This window comes from Callithrix jacchus, chromosome 10 (genome assembly GCF_049354715.1).
Source record: "Callithrix jacchus isolate 240 chromosome 10, calJac240_pri, whole genome shotgun sequence".
Lineage (NCBI taxonomy): Eukaryota > Metazoa > Chordata > Mammalia > Primates > Cebidae > Callithrix > Callithrix jacchus.
Window position 1 is genome coordinate 32,226,793 of NC_133511.1, and position 18,975 is coordinate 32,245,767.

At 44.5% G+C, this 18,975-nt stretch overlaps 1 protein-coding gene across 26 annotated transcripts in view; it reads right to left on the minus strand.

The window, feature by feature from the left end:
• Nucleotides 1-18,975, minus strand: part of OPCML (opioid binding protein/cell adhesion molecule like) — a 1,172,302-nt gene that overhangs the window by 33,572 nt on the left and 1,119,755 nt on the right. For 21 of the 26 annotated variants that reach the window (XR_004730869.3, XR_004730868.3, XR_001914632.3 and 18 more), the window contains one exon: nucleotides 4-141. Coding sequence is in view for 23 of the 26 variants with exons in the window: in XM_078339869.1 (XP_078195995.1) it covers nucleotides 4-141 (138 nt within the window). In the remaining 3 variants the exon portion in view is untranslated. The remainder of the gene's footprint in view (nucleotides 1-3; nucleotides 142-18,975) is intronic. The other 5 variants (XM_017978562.4, XM_078339868.1, XM_035264016.3 and 2 more) reach the window with 1 other exon arrangement.

The window sequence follows — 18,975 nt, forward strand, 5'->3', positions numbered from 1 at the left end:
CACAGTTTACAGTGATTTTTACTTTCCGCACATCTGGCGCAGCCACGTCATTCAGTGCGCTGCATTCGTACTCCCCAGACTGGTCTCGCTTGATGTCAGAGATCTCCAGGTACTCATCCTCACTTACAAAGCCCTGGCCTTCTGGGAAGAAAGAACAAGAGAGAAAACAATCAAGAAACTGTGTAACTGGAGACAGAACCATAATCACATCTAGAGATTGTAGGAGGCAGAAGAGAAAAAGCCATCATAATGGAGTAGGACATTACGTCAAAGACATAGGGCAACATGATGCTCAAAAGATATAGCAATGGAAGAAACAAATTCTCCACCAAAGAAATTCTCAAAGCCTGAGCCTTGCATCAGTGTGTTTTCAGCCAAGTCACTGAACTTTTTTAGAGCATTTGATAAGAAAACATATCACTATTTTTCCTATGTGGTTACTGTGATGATGAACTCAGAGATGACATGGTAAATACCTCAGTGCATTGCCAGGCTGATATTTTAAAAAGAATTATCATGATCAATACTATAATAAAACTATTGAATATCTTTAGGGTATATTACCATGGAGCACATCTTAATTTTTCACTATGTAGAAATGTTTTAATATGCAGAATACAAACTACTACTTGTAGAATGAATAAGTACACATTCCACACTTTAATATAAGTAAATGAAAAGTAGTTGGTTTTGTTTCTCCTTATGGTGGAGATAGAGTGAGAACGAATGAATGAGGAAGGACCTAATGACCGATTTGTAATAGGTGCTCAGTAAGCATTGGCCAACACAAATATGACAACTCCACATGCTGGATCTTTGCCGGAACAGCCTAGTGTTTTGGAACAGATCAGAACATACTCGATTTGATGGAGCTCCCTGGAGGATTCACTCACAAGTACTTGTGAAACTTGTAATTCATAATTCAAAATATTATGGGCTGCAAAATTTCTGTTGTTTTTAAGCTGCCACTGTAGGTTCTTGCAACAATCTGGCCTCTCCAGCTTACCCCTTATCTTACTCCCTGTGGTTTAGTGCAAGGACAACAGACCCTCTGTCTTCCATCACAAATGTTCTGAGTTCTGTCAACACACTGGGATCCCATGAAAACCAAGATAAAGCACACAGCAATCTGCATTTTGTATAGGCCTGCAGTCCTAAGGACTACAATAGTTTCAGGGCAACAAAAATGTTAACTTTCCCCACAACCTTGTGAAAGCATGTTCTGATCCAATGTGTTTGGGTCCAACATGGGTGTGTAGATGACCTGGTGTGCAGGGTGTAAGGTGGGCAGCAGGAAGGTGGAGGGGGTGGACTGGTGTGCAAGGTGTAGGGTAGGCAGCAGGAAGGTTGATGGGGTGGACTGGTGTGCAAGGTGTAGGGTAGGCAGCAGGAAGGTGGAGGGGGTGGGCGATGTGCAGGGTGTATGGTGTGAGCAGCAGGAAGGTGTCTGAGGAGGTGGGCAGGTGTGTAGTGTGTAGGGTGTGAGCAGGAAGTTGTCTGCGGAGTTGGGCAGGTGTGTATGGTGTATGGTGGGCAGCAGGATGGTGGAGGAGGTGGGCCAGTGTGTAGGGTATGTAGCAAGGATGTCTGTGGGGGTGGGCTGGGGTGCAGGGGGTAAGGAGGCAGGTACTTAGGTTTCCTGACTCTGGTCTAGGTCTAAGCCTCAGGGTGTCCACGGCCCACCTGCTCATTTCCCCAGACCATGTGCTTTGTGGCTCCTGCTGTCTTCTCTGCCTCCAACTCCTATCCCAGATCATTCACACCCAGGGAGTACCATCAGTCTCTCGATACTGATTACCAATCCTTTTATATAAAGGCCACTGCAAATGAGCACCGTTCTGTTAGCCCAGTTTGTGCAATTCCATGGAGGAAATAATGCATTGGCCAGTGGGAGCGATCCTTTTGCCTGGCTACCTCCTCAAACCTAGTCCTGGTAACAGGGTCTCAAAATATGCCCATAGTTGTGAGGTTCAGAGTCACTGGGAGATCTGGGTGAACCCTCATAAAGAATGGCTGAAGGGTGCAGGTGGGATCCCCAGAGTAAAGAAATGCGGTCTGAGACAGCAACTCACACACTCCCAGCCTAGGATCGAAGTGTCGCTCCTGAATGATGCTGCTGGCTCCAGAGGGTCCCAGGCACCAGACGGGAACTTAGCAAATTTCAATGAAGAAACTGCAGAGCACGAGTCACATGGGTCTGGGTTAAGCCACCATTTGCCGGGTGCTGCTGCTGTATCAAAAGCCTCTACCACAGCAGACATAACGATCCAGGCTAGTTCATATCCTAACTCTTCAAGGTGCATTAGGGACATGCACTTTCTCATCTTACTCCCTTTATTTCTCCATAGGCTAAGCGAAGGGGATTCTGAGATTACTTTTTAAATGAAATTTAACAAAGAAAATTCAGCTGACCAATCTAAGCATTTTTAAGGATTAAACAACAACAGAATCAAACACATCAAAATGAAGTTCCAGACTCATTTCATCATTTTTTTTTTTTTGCAAGAAATAAATGTGGTAGGATGATAAGCCTGGCTTTTTACTAATGTGACTCCATTAGTTTTTCACAATGTACCACAGAGGATTTTGTCATGAGATTTTTGCCATGCAATTACATTGTATTGCATTTAGCCAAATACATGGGCCACCTGCAGAGGGCCTGGCTGGAGCCAGGCAGGGTCAATGATCCTCTCTCCTCAGAGAAGAAAGCTCCAGATCACGCTGCTTAGTGGACCTCAGCCACAAGCCTCAAAAGCCCAAGATAAGGTGACATCCACCAAAGCCACTGGACTTAGAAATGTTGACCTGCACATAGGAAGGGATGGTTTCACAGAAGGGGGAGGCCCGTGTGCATTTGCCTGGGTAAGACAGGTCCCGCATCCTTCCAGGGGAATGACCAGGTGACCGTGCAATCTCTGGAATATGGGATTTCTCTGCACTGTCTGTGATGCTGTTTTCATGGAACAGTTATGCAACAGCAGAAAAGGGAGGAAGAAAAAGTGCATTTCACATAAAATGGAGATCGTTATAATACTACCTCATTAAGTGAAAAAACTCAGTGAGAAAATGAATTTTGTCAAGTTTATACAATAAAGTAAGTGCTTCTCAGATTTTAATTTGCATATAAATTCTTCAGAGTTTGTTTTTTTTTTTTAAATATAGATTCTGATCCAGTAGGTTTGGAGTGGGGTCTAGGATTCCACATTTCTGGCAAATGCCCAGGGGCTGCCTTCATGGCTGGGCTGTGGCCCACCCCCGAGCAGCAAAACTGTGAACACCGTGCTGCGTTGTTCATGAGCTCTCTCCTACCCACACATGTGAAGTCCTTTAGGACTATAAAGCAGTCAGGGTGTTAGAAAAATATACCAAGTGCCCCTCAGGCTGAGACCCTTGTGGAGCCTGCACCTCAAAAGACTCACTGTTTTGGGGTTTAGGGCTCAAGAGGCTGGCTGCATTGAGGCTGAGAAGCAGGACTCATGGACTCTTCTTGATCTTCCCACTACGCATGCATCCTCGCCAAAACATGTTTCTTTGTTGAAAAATGGAAAATGTTAACTGACACTTCTCTCCATCTCAGACTCAGTGAAGGTGACTTACAAGCTATTTTCTTAACTACTTTGAATGCTGGGTGAGATTTTTAAAGCAGAACAAATCTAGGTTGCAAAATGCCTGGAGACCTAGGAAGCTGTAGGGCTGCCCTCTCCAGTTCTGGTTGCAATGTAAAATTCTGATTCCATGCTGCAGATAATGGGGCAGAAGGCAACCAGTGTTTCAATTCTCTTTACTAGCTGCCAGGAAACTAAATTGCTGACTGGAGTTAAAGGAAGAGGGGAACAGGAGAGGATAGGAAAGAGAAGGAGGAGAAGGAGGGAAAGAAAGACAGAGGTGGGGCAAGCAAGAAGGCCTGTGAGCCATTGGAAAGACTCTGAAGACATGTTCACCAAGGACTTTTTTCTTTTTTTTGAGGTGAAGTCTCACTTTGTTGCCAGGCTGGAGTGCAGTGGTGCAATTTTGGCTCACTGCAACCTCCGCCTCCCAGATACAAGTGATTCTCCTGCCTCAGCCTTCTGAGTAGCTGGGACTATTGGTGCGTGCCATCACACCCAGCTAATATTTGCATTTTTAGTAGAGACGGGGTTTCACCATGTTGGCCAGGATGGTCTCGATCTCTTGATCTCATGATCCACCTGCCTCAGCCTCCCAAAGTGCTGGGAATACAGGTGTGAGCCCCCGCATCCAACCTTGCCAAGGACTTTTTAAGAAGGCTATAAGACTGCAATATTTTCTTTGTCAAACAGGAGCTGCAAGTCTGCTCAACAGTTTTGCTTTATAGTGAAATGTCCTGTAGTAAGACAGTAAGTAACCCAGAAGCATTATGAATCTGCTTTAAGCAGTCTAACACCCCAACATAACATGGTTGGAAGCAACAGAAAGCAGATTCTGAATCATTGGCAGAAATGCATAAAAACCAAGGCTGTTTCTATGGAAAAAGTGCTTCAGAGAAGATTAGCTCAATTCACTGTATTAGCAAAATTAAGATCTGAAAAAATGCAAATGAGGTCATTCACCAGGGGATGTGGGGGTCATCGCCTCAGATGCAGGATGCATGTTTGGGGATAGGATGAGCAAGCCTCAGGGTTCTGTGGACCTAAGGGGGCTTCTTCTGTGGGAACAGACATTCTGACAACAGTCACAGAATAGAAACAGCAGGCAACATCCACAAGCAGGGTCTGTTCTGCTAGAAATGGAGGAACAGACAGAGATATGACTCAGGGAAGAAGGACCACTGGCTGGCTGCTGGCTCTGCCCTCACTGTCCTTATTCTGCTCACATTCAGGATGAACAAGGTGTTGCATCAGACACTGTGGTGAGAGAATGCAGGCAGAGATGATGCTTCACCTGGGTCTGTAATCTCACGGGGCAGAAGTCAAAGTAGTTTATATTTTTCCATATCTAGGCTCAATTTTTCAGTTCTTCGTCATTTTTAGATCCCTCAAGTAAGCTGTAGTGAGTCAAAAAGATTTATTAGAGCTAAAAGAAAGCTAAGCATTTGGGGAAGAAAAGATGAAACAGGAAATCCAGAGCAAAATCTGGGCCTTCCTGACCTGCCTCTCCTTCGTTTCTCCCTTTATATCCTTTTGTGCCAGCCGTATCTCAGCCATCATTCTTGCATCCAATTCTCCTGTATATTTCCTCAGCCAATTACTTAGAGCTACAAAGTTAAAAGAACCATGAGAGATCAAAGATTTTAGCCTTCCCCTTTTTGGGATGATACAAAAGCCTGACAGAATATCTTGTCTTCTCTGTGAATACCTCTGGGGACAATTTAGGAGGCGATGATAAGGTTTGGCTGTGTCCCCACCCACATCTCACCTTGAATTGTAATAATTCCTACATGTCAAGGGTGGGGCCAGGTGGAGATAACTGCATCATGGAGGCAGTTCCCCCATACTGTACTCTTGGTAGTGAACAAGTCTTATGAGATCTGATGATTTTATAAATGGAAGTTCCCCTGCACAAGCTTCTTGCCTGCCGCCATGTAAGATGTTCCTTCCTCTTCCATTATGATTGTGGGACCTCCCCAGCCGTGTGGAACTGTGAGCCAATTGAACCTCTTTGCTTTATAAATTACCCAGTCTCTGATTCTTCTTTTTTAGCAGCATAGGAACAGACTAATACAGGTGGTCTACTCCTTTGTTGGTCTAGTGGTTGTATGACCCCCCCCAACACACACACACACAATCTTTGTATTGAGGCAATCCTCATTTGGTTTCTTCATTTGGAATGATTAAAAGTCACCTCTGAGCATCCCCACCCCAATTGTCCTTCCAGGTTTGCTGCCTAGGTCGTGGCTCTATCTGCAGAAGCTGTACTGAGGTCAGGTGTCAGCATCTGCTGCAGAATGTACCAGACCTGCCAGGAGGTGACACAGAGAGGAACATTTCTGGGAGCTTTTGCCACCAAGGAAAAGAACAGCAGGAGATGATAGCAGTGAGGAGGAGCTAGGGTTTCAGGAGGCAGCCACACAGGGAGGACAAGGTGTGGGGAAGGGGAGCTGGGAGGAGCAATAAAGCAAGAGTGAAAGGAGCGGCCAGAAGGAAGCCAGTGGAAGTAGGCAGAGTGTGGCCACCCAGGGGTCCTTTTGGCTCTAATGGTTGGGTTTCTGGGAAAACAAGTAAAGGTGTTTCCCTGCTGCCCAGCAAGAGAGACTGTTACAGATGATCCTGATCAATACTGAATTTGCAAAGTTGGAATCAAATGTCCAGGTGATCGGTGATCAAGTGCATGCTTCTGTCCCATAAAACCACAATTAGGCTATCTGATCCATCTTAGGAACAAGTCTTTTGCCCACTCTCCAAAGGTAGGTAGCAATTCAAGCTGTCAAGGAACACAGATTTTACTTCTGTAAGGGAAGAACCATGTTTGTATTTGCTGGACATCCTGTTATGAACATCTGGAGCAAGATAGACCACTGGAAGGAGCTAGGGCTGTCTGAAACTGCCTCCTCCCCACTGCTTCTCATCCTTGATGCGTGCAGGGAAAGGTAGAGACCATCAGAAGTTCCTGAGGAGGGAGACATGTGTCTGAATCCTATCACTCATCTTTCTTTCCCTCCAGGATTTTGGCTAAGAGAACATAATCACAAAACTGAGCCATGAGCAGATCAAAACACCAGCTGGACTACAATCACCAATTGTGATCCAAGGCTGACGTGAGGTCTTTCCCTTTTTCCCTGAGAATTAGAGACAGTGGGGCTTGCACAGTAGAATGCTTGACTTTAGTACTTGGTCACAGGCTCAAAGTGGGACCCAAGAGTACGAGCTATGTTGCAATGCAGAGTCTGGGGTAAGGAGGACCCCAGACCCAGGGAGCAGGCCAGGGAGGGGATGGAGACACAGGAGTGATGCCCTCACTTTTAGAAGACAGCCTTATGTCTGCTTAAGTAGGCCCAATGGATATTCAAGCAAGCACTTTACTGTGACTTTGGTTACCTCTCATTGGGGAGGCAACAGTGGATAAGGTGGAGGGAAGCTGCCCTCTAGAAACCTGTGAGGGTTATGAATAGGATCTATCCTTTATCCTAGAGACTTCCTAGCGTCCTTCTCCATCACATACCTCCTGACATGAGAGCCCCCTTCCTTCGATGGACACACATCAGAAACATGCTTGAATTTGGAATTACGTAGAGTTTCAGCATTTGGGACCCAGTATGGCTCATATAACCTGAGTCTTGTACTGTTTGCCCTTCTTCCTAGTCCATTGTCCAAGTTGCAAGCACCCTGAGTAAACATCACATCTGCTACTTCCTTAACTCCTTGGGGCAGCTAACTTAGGCTAAGCACACAGTAGATATTCATGTTGTGCCTAATGGTTAGGTTTGAAAACTGAATCCCTGCAAAACTCTCCCTCTCCTGCTATTATTTAATTCATTCTTTCTCTGCCAGACTCTGCTTCACACGATCTGCCCCACCTCAACCCTTGGCTCTCCTTAGAACCCTACTGGCAATGAGCAACTCAGAGCTCGCCCTCCTTAATTAAACCAAGGAGCGTGGACAGCAGTACATTGCATCCTTGCCTGCTCCCAACTTCCAGATTTGTTACCTTTGCCACACTGGAGTTAATGAAAAGTGTGATAAACCCACTGTTTCATTTTCCTTTAATTAATACAAGAAATTGAATTGTGCTAAAGTCACTTTGGTTTGGAGGCCAAGCCTCTGGTCAATGTCTCACTTGCTGGCAGTGACAGAAGCTCTTTGTCTTGGGCTCAGAAAGCTTTTTCAGGCAGTGGCCGCCAGGACCTCTTCTGTGGGAGGAGTGGCTTCCCCCATCCAAGGCTGCCATGCTGGCTGCCTTCCCTAAGGCTGACAGTAAGTTGGCGAATCACAAGATCAATGTGTTACCGTGAAAGTTAACTGCGCTTCCAGTGGGGGGAGGAGTACATTAATAAAGATCTCCATAACTAGGGGCTCAGAGGAATTCCCTGGCAGGAGTGAGTTTTCTGGGTCCTCCCTTCCCTGCACGGGTGAGGATGATGGAAGTGTTTAATGCCTCTCACTGTCAGACCAGGAGTAGTTGAGGATGGCACAAACACAGAAGGACTCAAGTGACTCCTTTAGTTCAACTGTCCCCAAAGAAAAGCTCTCATACACCGGGGCTCTTGAGCTCTTTACTGCAAAAAGTTAAACATGAGAGGATGTGATAAAGGGTTTTGTCTTGTAGGCGGAGGCAGAAGAAGGGATGTCAAGGAAACTCTGTAATCAGGTTTAAGAGGAAGCATCTAAAATAGATGTTCCCATCCCTGGTGGGTCATGAGACTTACCCAAGGAGCACTTTAAAAATAGATTCTTGTGTCCATGCTTATGGATTGGTGAACATGGTCTGCGGTGGGGACCCCAGCACAGCATCCTCTAAAACTTCCCAGGGGACTCCAATGTATAGCCCAGGGTGAAAATCCAGGGTTGGAAGATTGAGGACTCCTATTGCTTTCATTTTCCATGTTTCAGTTCCACATTTATGCTCCCAGGCTTCCTCTGCTGAGAAGTCATTCAGAGCCACGGGGAATATGAGGATGTGCACATCTTAGAGTGTGCTCAGATCTCCTGTCAACTGTCAGCTTCTATGGAAACTGTGCCATCATGATGTCAACAGCAGTAGCTTTATTATAGGTGAGTCTAGAAAACGAGATCTTGTTGTGGGGTAGGGTGGTGACAGCCAGTCAGTCCCCAGTGGCTAGAGACTCCCAGATAGCCAAACAAAGAGCATGAAGACAAGAGTGGCTTCTTTCCAAGGCACAGTGAAGAGGTGTGTTTAGCTTGGCTCTGCTTGGCGCGCTCTCTCTCTCTCTCTCCCTCTCTCTCTTTCTTTGTCTCTCTCTCTCTTTCGAGTTGGGTTCGTTGTGTGTAGGAAGAAATCAAGGCACAAGATTTTTAGGATTTAGATGATACTGTTGACTCATTGGGAGTGGTCCTGAGTGAGCATCACAGAAACAGCCAGGGTACTCGCGAGGATGTGGTGCATTCCCTTTAAATGAAAGTGCAGTGTATTTGCCAGAAAAAGAGGAAAGGAGCTAGACAGAGAGAGGCAGATGAGGGAGGGTGAGAGAACGTGAGATGCAAAACACCAGAATTCCATAAAGGCAGACAAATGGCTGAGGATAGAAGCTTAAATTTATTTGATGAGCAGAGTAGCCTATTTGGATCAAAAAAAAGTCACTAGCATTTTTATTCTAAAAAGTATTTAAAAATAAAGTGAAACTAACAGTTCAGACCCAAACAATGCAGGGGTAGAAGGAGAAAAATTATTATTTTTAAATAGCAGAGCTTAAACAGCCAAGTTATTGGCAAAATGTTTCAGTACACTTTAAAACTTTTTTATTTATTTTACAGGTTTTTCTCTTATTATTAGGATTATTTGTATTCTAAACCAACATGGTTATTTTAGTATTAACAAGTAAAAGTGAAATGAGTTCTGAGAAGTAAAAATACTGCTTTTAAAAAAAATTTATAATTAAACAACAGCATTTCTTTTTTAGAAACCTGATCAATGCATGGAAGGAGTCACTGCCTCTTTCATTTATATCTTAAGAAAGTTGCCTTAACCTTGTCTGCAGCAGCCTATGCAAGCACAGCCAGTCACCCAGATCCAGTTTCTTCAAGAAGACTGTATTTTTGTAGCACAGAAATGTCTTGTGCCTTGGTGTGGTCAGTGGACTGCCAATACTGTGTTACCTGAGGACGCTTGGGCAAAGTAGCTTCTTGAGCCCAAAGCAGATTCACAGGGCTGGCATCTGCCAGGGAGTGGACAATACACAAAACCTTCAATTAGTTACAACATCAAAGTAAGTCCTTTGCTCTTCGCTTGCCTTTGGGGGAATTAAAACTTTCCTTCTAACACTATCCTCATCTGACTTGTTTTCCCTGGGGATTATTTGTAAAGAAGCGTCAGGAATGCCTTTGTTGTTTACATAAGTTTGGGTGAACCCATAGTTAGGTTTTCCTGGGACAGTGCCAGTTGACATCTGTCTTCCCAGCAAACTTCTTTTTTTCTCTTTTTTTTTTTTTTTGAGACAGAGTCTCACTCTGTCTCCCAGGCTGGAGTGCAGTGGTGTGATCTCAATTCACTGCAACCTCCACCTCCCAGGTTCAAACAATTTTCCTGCCTTAGCCTCCTGAGTAGTTGTGACTGCAGGTGCATGCCACCATGCTCAGCCAAATTTTTTTTTTTTTGTATTTTTTTAGTAGAGATGGGTTTTCACCATGTTGCCCAGGCTGGTCTGGAATTCCTGAGCTCAGGCAACCCACCTGCCTCAGCCTCCCAAAGTGCTAGGATTACAGGCGTGAGCTACCACCCCTGGCTGACAGCATACTTTATTATTATTATTATTATTATTATTATTGTTACACTTTAAGTTCTGGGGTACCTGTGCAGAAGGTGAAGGTTTGTTACATAGTTATATCTGTGCCATGGTGATTTGCTGCGTCCATCACCCTGTCATCTACATTAGATATTTTTCCTAATGCTATCCCACCCCTAACTCCCACACCCTGACAGGACCTGGTGTGTGATGTTCCCCTCCCTGTGTCCATGTGTTCTTATTGTTCAACACCCACTTATAAGTGAGAACATGCAGTATTTAGTTTTCTGTTCTTGTGTCAGTTTGCTGAGAATGGTGGTTTCCAGTTTCATCCATGTCTCTGCAAAGGACATGAACTCATTCTTTTTTTATGGCTGCATGGTATTCCATGGTGTATAAGTGCCACATTTTCTTTATGTAGTCTATCATTGATGGGCATTTGGGTTGGTTCCAAGTCTTTGCTATTGTGAACAGTACCACAATAAACATATGTGTGCACGTGTCTTTGATTTAATGATTTATAATATTTTGGGTATTTACCCAGTAATGGGATTGCTAGGCCAAATGGTATTTCTAGCTCTAGATCCTTGAGGAATTGCCTCACTCTCTTCCACAATGGTTGAACTAATTTATATTCCCACCAACAGTGTAAAAGTGTTCCTATTTCTCCACATCCCCTCCAGCATCTGTTGTCTCCTGACTTTTTAATGATCACCATTCCAACTGGCTTGAGATGGTATCTCACTGTGGTTTTGATTTGCATTTCTCTAATAACCAGTGATGATGAGCTTTATTTCATATGTTTGTTGGCTGCATAAATGTCTCCTTTTCAGAAGTGTCTGTTCATTTGCTTCACCCACTTTTTGATTTTTTTTTTCCTTCTTGTAAATTTGATTTAGTTCTTTGTAGATTCTGGATATTAGCTGTTTGTCATATAGAGAGATTGAAAACATTTTCTCCTATTCTGTAGGTTGCCTGTTCACTCTGGTGATCGTTTCTTTTGCTGTGTAGAAGCTCTTTAGTTGAATCAGATCCCATTTGTCAATTTTGGCTTTTGTTGTCAATGCTTTTGGTGTGTTAGTCATGAAGTCCTTGCCCATGTCTATGTCTTGAATGGTTTGGCCTAGGTTTTCTTCTAGAGTTTTTATGATTTTAATTCTTACATTTAAGTATTTAATCCTTCTTGAGCTAATTTTTTCATAAGGTGTAAGGAAAGGACCCAGTTTCAGCTTTCTGAATATGGCTAGCCAATTTTCCCAACACCCATTTATTAAATAGGGAATCCTTTCCGCATTGGTTTTGTCAGGTTTGTCAAAGATTAGATGGTTGTATATGTGTGGCATTATTTCTGAGGTCTCTGTTCTGTTCCATTGGTCTATATATCTGTTCTGGTACCAGTACCATGCTCTTTTGATTACTGTAGCCTTGTAGTATAATTTGAAGTCAGGTAGCATGATGCTTCCAGCTTTGTTCTTTTTGCTTAGGATTGTCTTGGCTGTGTGTGCTCTTTTTCTGGTTCCATATAGAATTTAAAGTGTTTTTTTCCAGTTCTGTAAAGAAAGTTAATGGTAGCTTGATGGGGATAGCATTGAATCTATAAATTACTTTGGGCCATATGGCCATTTTCATGAGACTGATTCTTCCTAATCATGAATATGGAATGTTTTTCCATTTATTTGTGTTCTCTCATTTCCTTGAGCAGTGGTTTGTAGTTCTCCTTGAAGAGGTCCTTCACATTCCTTGTAAGTTGTATTCCTAGGTATTTTATTCTCTTTGTAGCAATTTTAAGTGGGAGTTCACTCATGATTTGACTATCTGTTGGTCTGTCATTGGTGTACAGGAGTGCTTGTGATGTTTGCATGTTGATTTTGTATCCTGAGACTTTGCTAAAGTTGCTTATCAGGACAGCATACTTTTTAACTGTCACCTTTCACTCTTTAAAGTGGGTCTGGATCATAAACCAGGTGGCTGACATACTCCTAGCCTGCTGAAAGGTCTGCTGTCAGGCCCCAGGGCCTTAGTTACTGCTGGCATCTCACTCTGCTCCTGGGGCAGGCCCAACACTCAGCCTTTTTAAGAGAGACAGTGGCTTAGGACCAAATAGGGTGTGGCTGCTCCAAAGTAGTACTCTATTAGACTGATGGTCAAGAAAGATTCTGTGTGCTCTCTTTCTCCCAGAGCTCCAGCCCCATCAGCTATACTTTTCTATGGGAGACAGACTATTGCAGCTGGTTGGAGCCTAAGCCAACCAGAGAGGGAATCAGTTCTGCAGCCCCCAGTATGCAAAGCCAGCTAGGGCTCAAGGGCTCCTGGCCCAAAGTCCTGGCAGACCAGGTAACAGACGTGCCCCTATGTGAAGTGGTTGAGATGGCCCCAAGGACTGACAGAAAGATTCCTAGAGTCTTTTCAGGGTATTGGGGAAATGTCCTTTTGAGGAACAGCACAGCCCAGTTTCAGCAGATGAGGTCTTGATGCAGCCTGACTCTTCTTACTTCTTCTCTTTCTTTCCTTTTATTCGATGCCCTCTTTTATCCTTTCCCTGTATTAGTTCCTAGAATCATAGGCGCTTAACAATGATGCCAACCGTCAGTATTCATCAATACTTTCAAAATTCTTCTATTAGCTTGTATGCAAAGTACCCACCAACTCAGCCAGCACAATTGGCATGCAAGCCACAACCAGAGACATCCTGCACACTTCGCAAAGCATAAAGGTCTGAGCTCTGAAGCATCGCCGGGAGATAGCATTGCTCATGCACTGGGCCCTAGTGTGCACTGAGAGGAAAGGATTAGGAGTTGTGCACGCCAGGGATGAAGTCTCCACTGGGGGTGGGGGTCCCTTTGGAAACTTTCCTGTCAAGGTCTCTCCTCATCTGTTCCTTGTGCTATTCTAGGCAAGTCCCTCATACCATCTACCTTGGACTATGATAAGCTGACTTCTCACCAAAGGCCTCTGTCTTCCTAGCCTCCCTTTTTATCCTAGTCACCCAAATAGTCACTTTATATGACCTTCTGTGACTCATGCTAACAGTGGAACTCAAGGAGAAAACTACTGAATTAGAGATCAGAAGACCCAGGATCTAATCCAAGTTTTGTCATGAATATGTGATTTTCAGTAAGTGTTTTCAGCACTTCAGACCTCAATTATTTTTTCTATCAAATACAAAAATTGCATTGGATGAACTCCAAGGTCACTATACGTTGTAATGTTTTATAACCTTTCATCACCCAGCAATATGGTCTATGACTATGAATCTCAAATAATTCCTTAAGTTCTGGAAATCTGATAATCATGGCATTGCTGGACTGAGTTCCAACCCAGGAGCTCAGGGTTCCTGTCCCACAAGAAAGCATAAGGTTCCTGCAGAGCTGACCCAGGCCATGCTGGCTTTATTTGAGGTCTTGGCAGTGCAGGCACAAAAATAGAGACACCATGACAATTTCAAGGTAGCTCTTATCTGTCACTGTGCTTTGGCTGCTTGCTGATGGGGAGGAAAGAGAGGTTTTGACAATTATGAAGGACTATGTGTGTCTGAAGGTAATGTCTTGTGTTAATGGGGGAAATTAATTCTTTCCTTTCCTTTCTAAGACTCCTATTCATGTAGATCTTGACAAGTAGCTGTTCTTTCCTCCCTCCCCTTCATGGGTAGACTGGAATTAGTTATACCTCATGGTATAACTAATCATCCACTTAGATGATTTGAAGCCCATTCTCATGAGTCTGAGGGTATACGTCAAATGCAGGAAAATGATGTTTTCTACCTACTTTCCATCCTCCTTGCCTTTACTAAAAATATTCCTTCTTAGTTACATGGCTCACTTTGCTAATCCTTCCCAACCAGATACAGAGAATCAAGAAAAGGGGCTGCTGGGGCAGTGAAGACAATATCAGTATGATGCCCAAGCTTTCAGCTTCACATCAATTATCAGAACTGGCCTATGACTATGGCAGCTCAGTACCAACAAGTTCAGAGAGGCCAAATGGAAGCTGAGGAGCCCAAGGTCTTGGTCTTTGCTCTGCCACTAATTAGCCAGGACCCCTAAGCAGGCCACTTTACTTCATATAGCCTCAGTTTCTTTATCTGTAAAATATGGGGATCAGGCCAGCTCATTTCTTAAGTCACTCAGCCACTACTCTTTCCTGGCTTTTTCATCATGGCCTCTGTGGACCAGAAGATAGGGATTCTGTGCACTCGTTCCCAGTCCCCGGACAGCACTCGACGTTTGACTCGGGCCCAGAGCTACCGGCAAGTGCAGTTTGGAGGTGTGTGTGCTGTTTCTGCCCTAGAAACCTGGGCTAGCTCTAGTTCTGGGAGATGGAGCCTCTAGGCATGCTGTGATGTGACATGGTGGCTGCAGCCAGGGCTGGTCGTCCTCCAAAGCTCCCTGTTCAGGCCCCAGGGGAGCCTCCAACCACCCTGCTGGGTCTTCACGTGCTTCCTCATCACGACTCCCAAGGTGTCGATCAAATGAACATATCTGACCTAGAAAGGAAGGACACTCCCAATTCCTAGACTGTTTCCCCTCTAGCCCAGATTAGTTTATCAGTTTTGTTTTTGTTGCCTTAAGAAGCATGGAGCCTCTGTCTTCTTGGCAGACAGTGTCGGTGTGAGGGAGAAAGACAGAGGACTGGAAAGTGACTAGGGCTGCAACAGAGCAGGCCTGGACTGCAGGATCCTGGATAGAAACAGATAGTTTGGAAGGGGCTGCTGCATAGTAAAGCATATGGGGCAGGTGCTGGAGTCTGGTGCCATAATGGTGGTGTCTGCAGATTTTTAGGGCTGCCCATAGGGGGGCCTTCTGCAGAAAATGAGTCATGATGGAGAGGCAGCCACCTTTCAAATGTGGTGAGCTTACTCTACTTCCACTGAACTCCAGAGGGGTTTGCTTTTCAATTATACAATATTGTACCCTGAGTGTAAGTCATGAAATTAATGTAAATAACAGTGTGATATTTATTGCTCTCTGCATATCATACACACACACACACACACACACACAGACACACAAATGGTATAAATGCATGACAGTAAAGAAAGTAAGATGTAAGGTCATTCTTTTCAAACTTTCCTCTCCATTGAGGAAGTAACACCATGCTAGGGTCAGAAGCAATTATGATTTTGTCTGTTTGGACAAATTGCTTAATCACCCTCGGCTTCCTAGTCTATCATTAGTGAAAATATTAGGGTGGGGTTTGATTATTTCCAAAAAGTGTTAGCTCTAATTTTTGATAGTCAGTGGCTGGTTGAAAAGTAATATGTGTTCCTTCCAACCATGAACTCAATGTGTGTGTGTGTGTGTATAAAGAAAAACACAGCTAAATAAGGAATAAATATCACCTAGAATCTCATGAGAAGAGACAAAGCAATAAGAAAGCCCAAGGAAGCTTGAGCTTAGCAAATCAGAAGGCAATTCATCTTGAGAAGAAAACAAGTGATATTTACATTATTAAATCACAATTACAAAGCAAATCAGCCGCAGAAGAGAAGAGACCATTTCCATCAATTATTACTGAGCTGAACATAATTTTTCAATCACCAGCAGATTGTAAATGGGGGCTACAGCTCATCCAGGAACTCTTCTATCATAGGAGTTATTAATCGGATATTAACTTTGTCGAATTAGCAAGGACACCGACGAGATGGTGAGGGAAGCAGGAAGGGTATAGGGCTGGGGCGGGGGGAGCAGACCGGAGGACACAGCCGGTAAATTCCTGAGACCACAGAGGCACAGAACACTCTAGAAGGCCTGGGATCAGTCCTTTATGTAACTGGTCCAGCTTCTGTGTTGAAGAAAACACCCATCTCTGCGGTTTTCATTCCCAAAAAGTCAACACATGAACAGGTAAAAATAAAAAATAGTGCCTTCTTGACTGGCAATTCTGTTCCTGTTTAGGAGTGCTGAGAGGATGCCAGGGTGGTGCAGAGCTCGAGGTGAGGGCTGTGGCTCTGCTGCTGCCCCTGCTGTGGGGCCTCTATCTAAGGCCCTAAAAGTCTGAGCGGTCCTGTCTGGGTGGAAGGTGTGGGGCCATCTGTCCCATCAGAACCTCATGTAGATTGATGGAGAATGAAAGCACAAACAGAAGACTTTTTCTGTGTGTTTCTTCGATGTGCTGTGGTTCTTTATGGGTCTCAGTGAAAACTGTTATCAATTTAATGACTTTCTAGGTTTTTGTGCCTTGTTTTCTATCTTCCCTTATCTTACTACTTTTTCAAACTCTGTCCCCACTGGATTTCTGTGTAGCACAGAGTAGGCTTCCATTCCCCTAAACCGCTTTGCTCCCTTTCTGGGTTCAATGCCTCTTCTCTGTTGTCACAGGACAGGCTCGGCTATCAGAAAACTGATCTGTGTTCTGTTCTCAGAGCTGCAGAAGAATGGCAGGAATGAAAAACATTTTCCCTGCCCCATCCCCAAAAAGGTGGCAGATCCTGAAAATCCTCTGCGCTTAGCTTCTTGCTTCAGGGTTGTTAATGACTTTTGTGTCGTGGGGTCTAAAGCAGTTGCTAGGCACCCAGAGGATTATTACTATTCAAGCTTTTGTTTCACAAAAACAAGAAAACAAAGAAGGTCCAAAGCTTGGCTTTGTGGAGGTGTCCTCACAAGTGGCATAGACCACCTGTCATTTCCCACAATTTCCCAGGCAGACCCCCTGTTAGTGACAGCACCTCACACTGGGTGACAATGAAGCTGGATCTAGAAGCCGTGATCCACTGGTCCCTTTCTTCCTTCCTTTCCTGTCTCCCTCCTTCCCTCCCTTCTTTCCTTCCTTCTTTCCTTCCTTCCCTCTTTCTTTCAGCCTTCCTGGCTGCCTTCCTTTTTTCCTTTTTACTCTCCTGACTTTCTTCCTTCCTGCCAGCCTGCCTTCCTGCCCCCCTTTCCTCCCTCCCTGCTTCCTTCCTTCCCTCCCTCTCTCCTTCTTCCAGAATCCACAAACCAAGAGTCATCAGCAATTTTCCTCAGAAAAGCACTACCAGTGAGGAAATAACCTGCGGTATAATTTTCCTCCCTCCCTCCCTCCCTCTCTCCCTTCTTCCCTTCCTCCCTCCCTTCTTCCCTTCCTTCCTTCCTTCCTTCCTTCCTTCCTTCCTTCCTTCCTTCCTTCCTTCCTTCCTTCCTTCCTTCCTTCCTTCCTTCCTTCCTGTCCTCCCTCACTTCCTTTGTTCCTTCACTCAACAAACATTTTTGAGCTCTTACACAATGAGTCTACCACTAAAAACTGAAAACTCAAGACCTTTTCTCAGCATTCTGTGTACTCCAGTGAAGAAAGACCGTCTCCCAAAATATGACTCAGATTGAATTTCTCACCAGCCAGAAGGGCAGCCTCGACAAATTAACTACAAGCACAAACATTCTTATTAGTGAGATTTCAGGCATAGAAATAACAGAGTGTCACTCATATACCATCCTCCCTCCTTTCCCCTGGACATATCTGACCTTGCTTGTAAGTTTCCTGTGTATAGTCTCCCTGCACCATGCCCACATCTTGGAAGAGATTCTCTTATTCATCCTGCCTAGGGTTGCTCAAAGTTCAAGGTGCCGTCTGTTTCCTGCTGGGGCCCTGACTGTTATACCTTCTTTGACCCTGGAGTTTTTGTTAATTCCCCTCATCTGGGTTCCTGTAGAACCTATATATGTCTTTGCATTTGTCATGTGAGAGCAGTAATTCTCAATCTGGGACTTTTGTCCCCTGGAGACATTTGCCAGTGTCTGGAGACAGTTTTTGTCTTTATAGCTGGGGTTGGGGAAGCAGTACTACATTGCACAGGACAGTCTCTCTTGACAAATCATTATCTGACCCCAAATGTCACTAGCACCAACATTGAGAAACCTACATCAAAATGTAGATGGATATTGAAACCCCAACATCTCTCATTAGAGAGAAGGAAGCTCGGTGACTGCAAAGACCATCCATTTCATTCCCAGGGGTGTCCCCAGGGCCCAATGTAATTCCCGACACTTGATCGGGCCCCACCAAAGGACCGCTGAGAAACACAAAGAACAAGTCCATTCAGCAATGAAAGTAGTGCCAGTCTTATGTCATCTAGTTGTCTAGTGCTGAAGGTAAGACTGGTTACTCATAACTAAATATAAGCTTAGCAAGAACTAACCCAATACATGCCTGGTGATTAAGCCCCTCAGCAGGGTTTCAAGGACAAAGGAGATACTATTTAGCTGGGGGAGGCCAGTACAAGGAAACATAGCTCTAGCTATAGACAGTTCTTAAAGAAGCCTTGAAATGTTCTCATCTCAGCAGGCAGAACTGGGATGGCTCAGAGGGTAGGGACACAGCGCGGACAGGGTGAGGAGGAAGAGACATTCAGGAAATTACACTGTGGGTTATTTCCTCACTGGTACTGCTTTTCTGAGGAACACTGCTGATGACTCTTGGCTAGGTGGATTCTGGTTACAGAAGAAAATTCTGACCGTTTAGGTGAACTCAAGGAAATTGCAGTTATATGCCAACTGCTATTTTCATGTCTGCCTTCTCAACATAGTTTCTCACTTCTATATGATTAGCAGGGAAAGATGCCTATTATGTGCAGAACACATGCTAGGTTTTTTGGGGGAGGTTAAGAAAGCAGGACTGGCAAGTAGACATCACTGAATGCATAGCTATGGCAT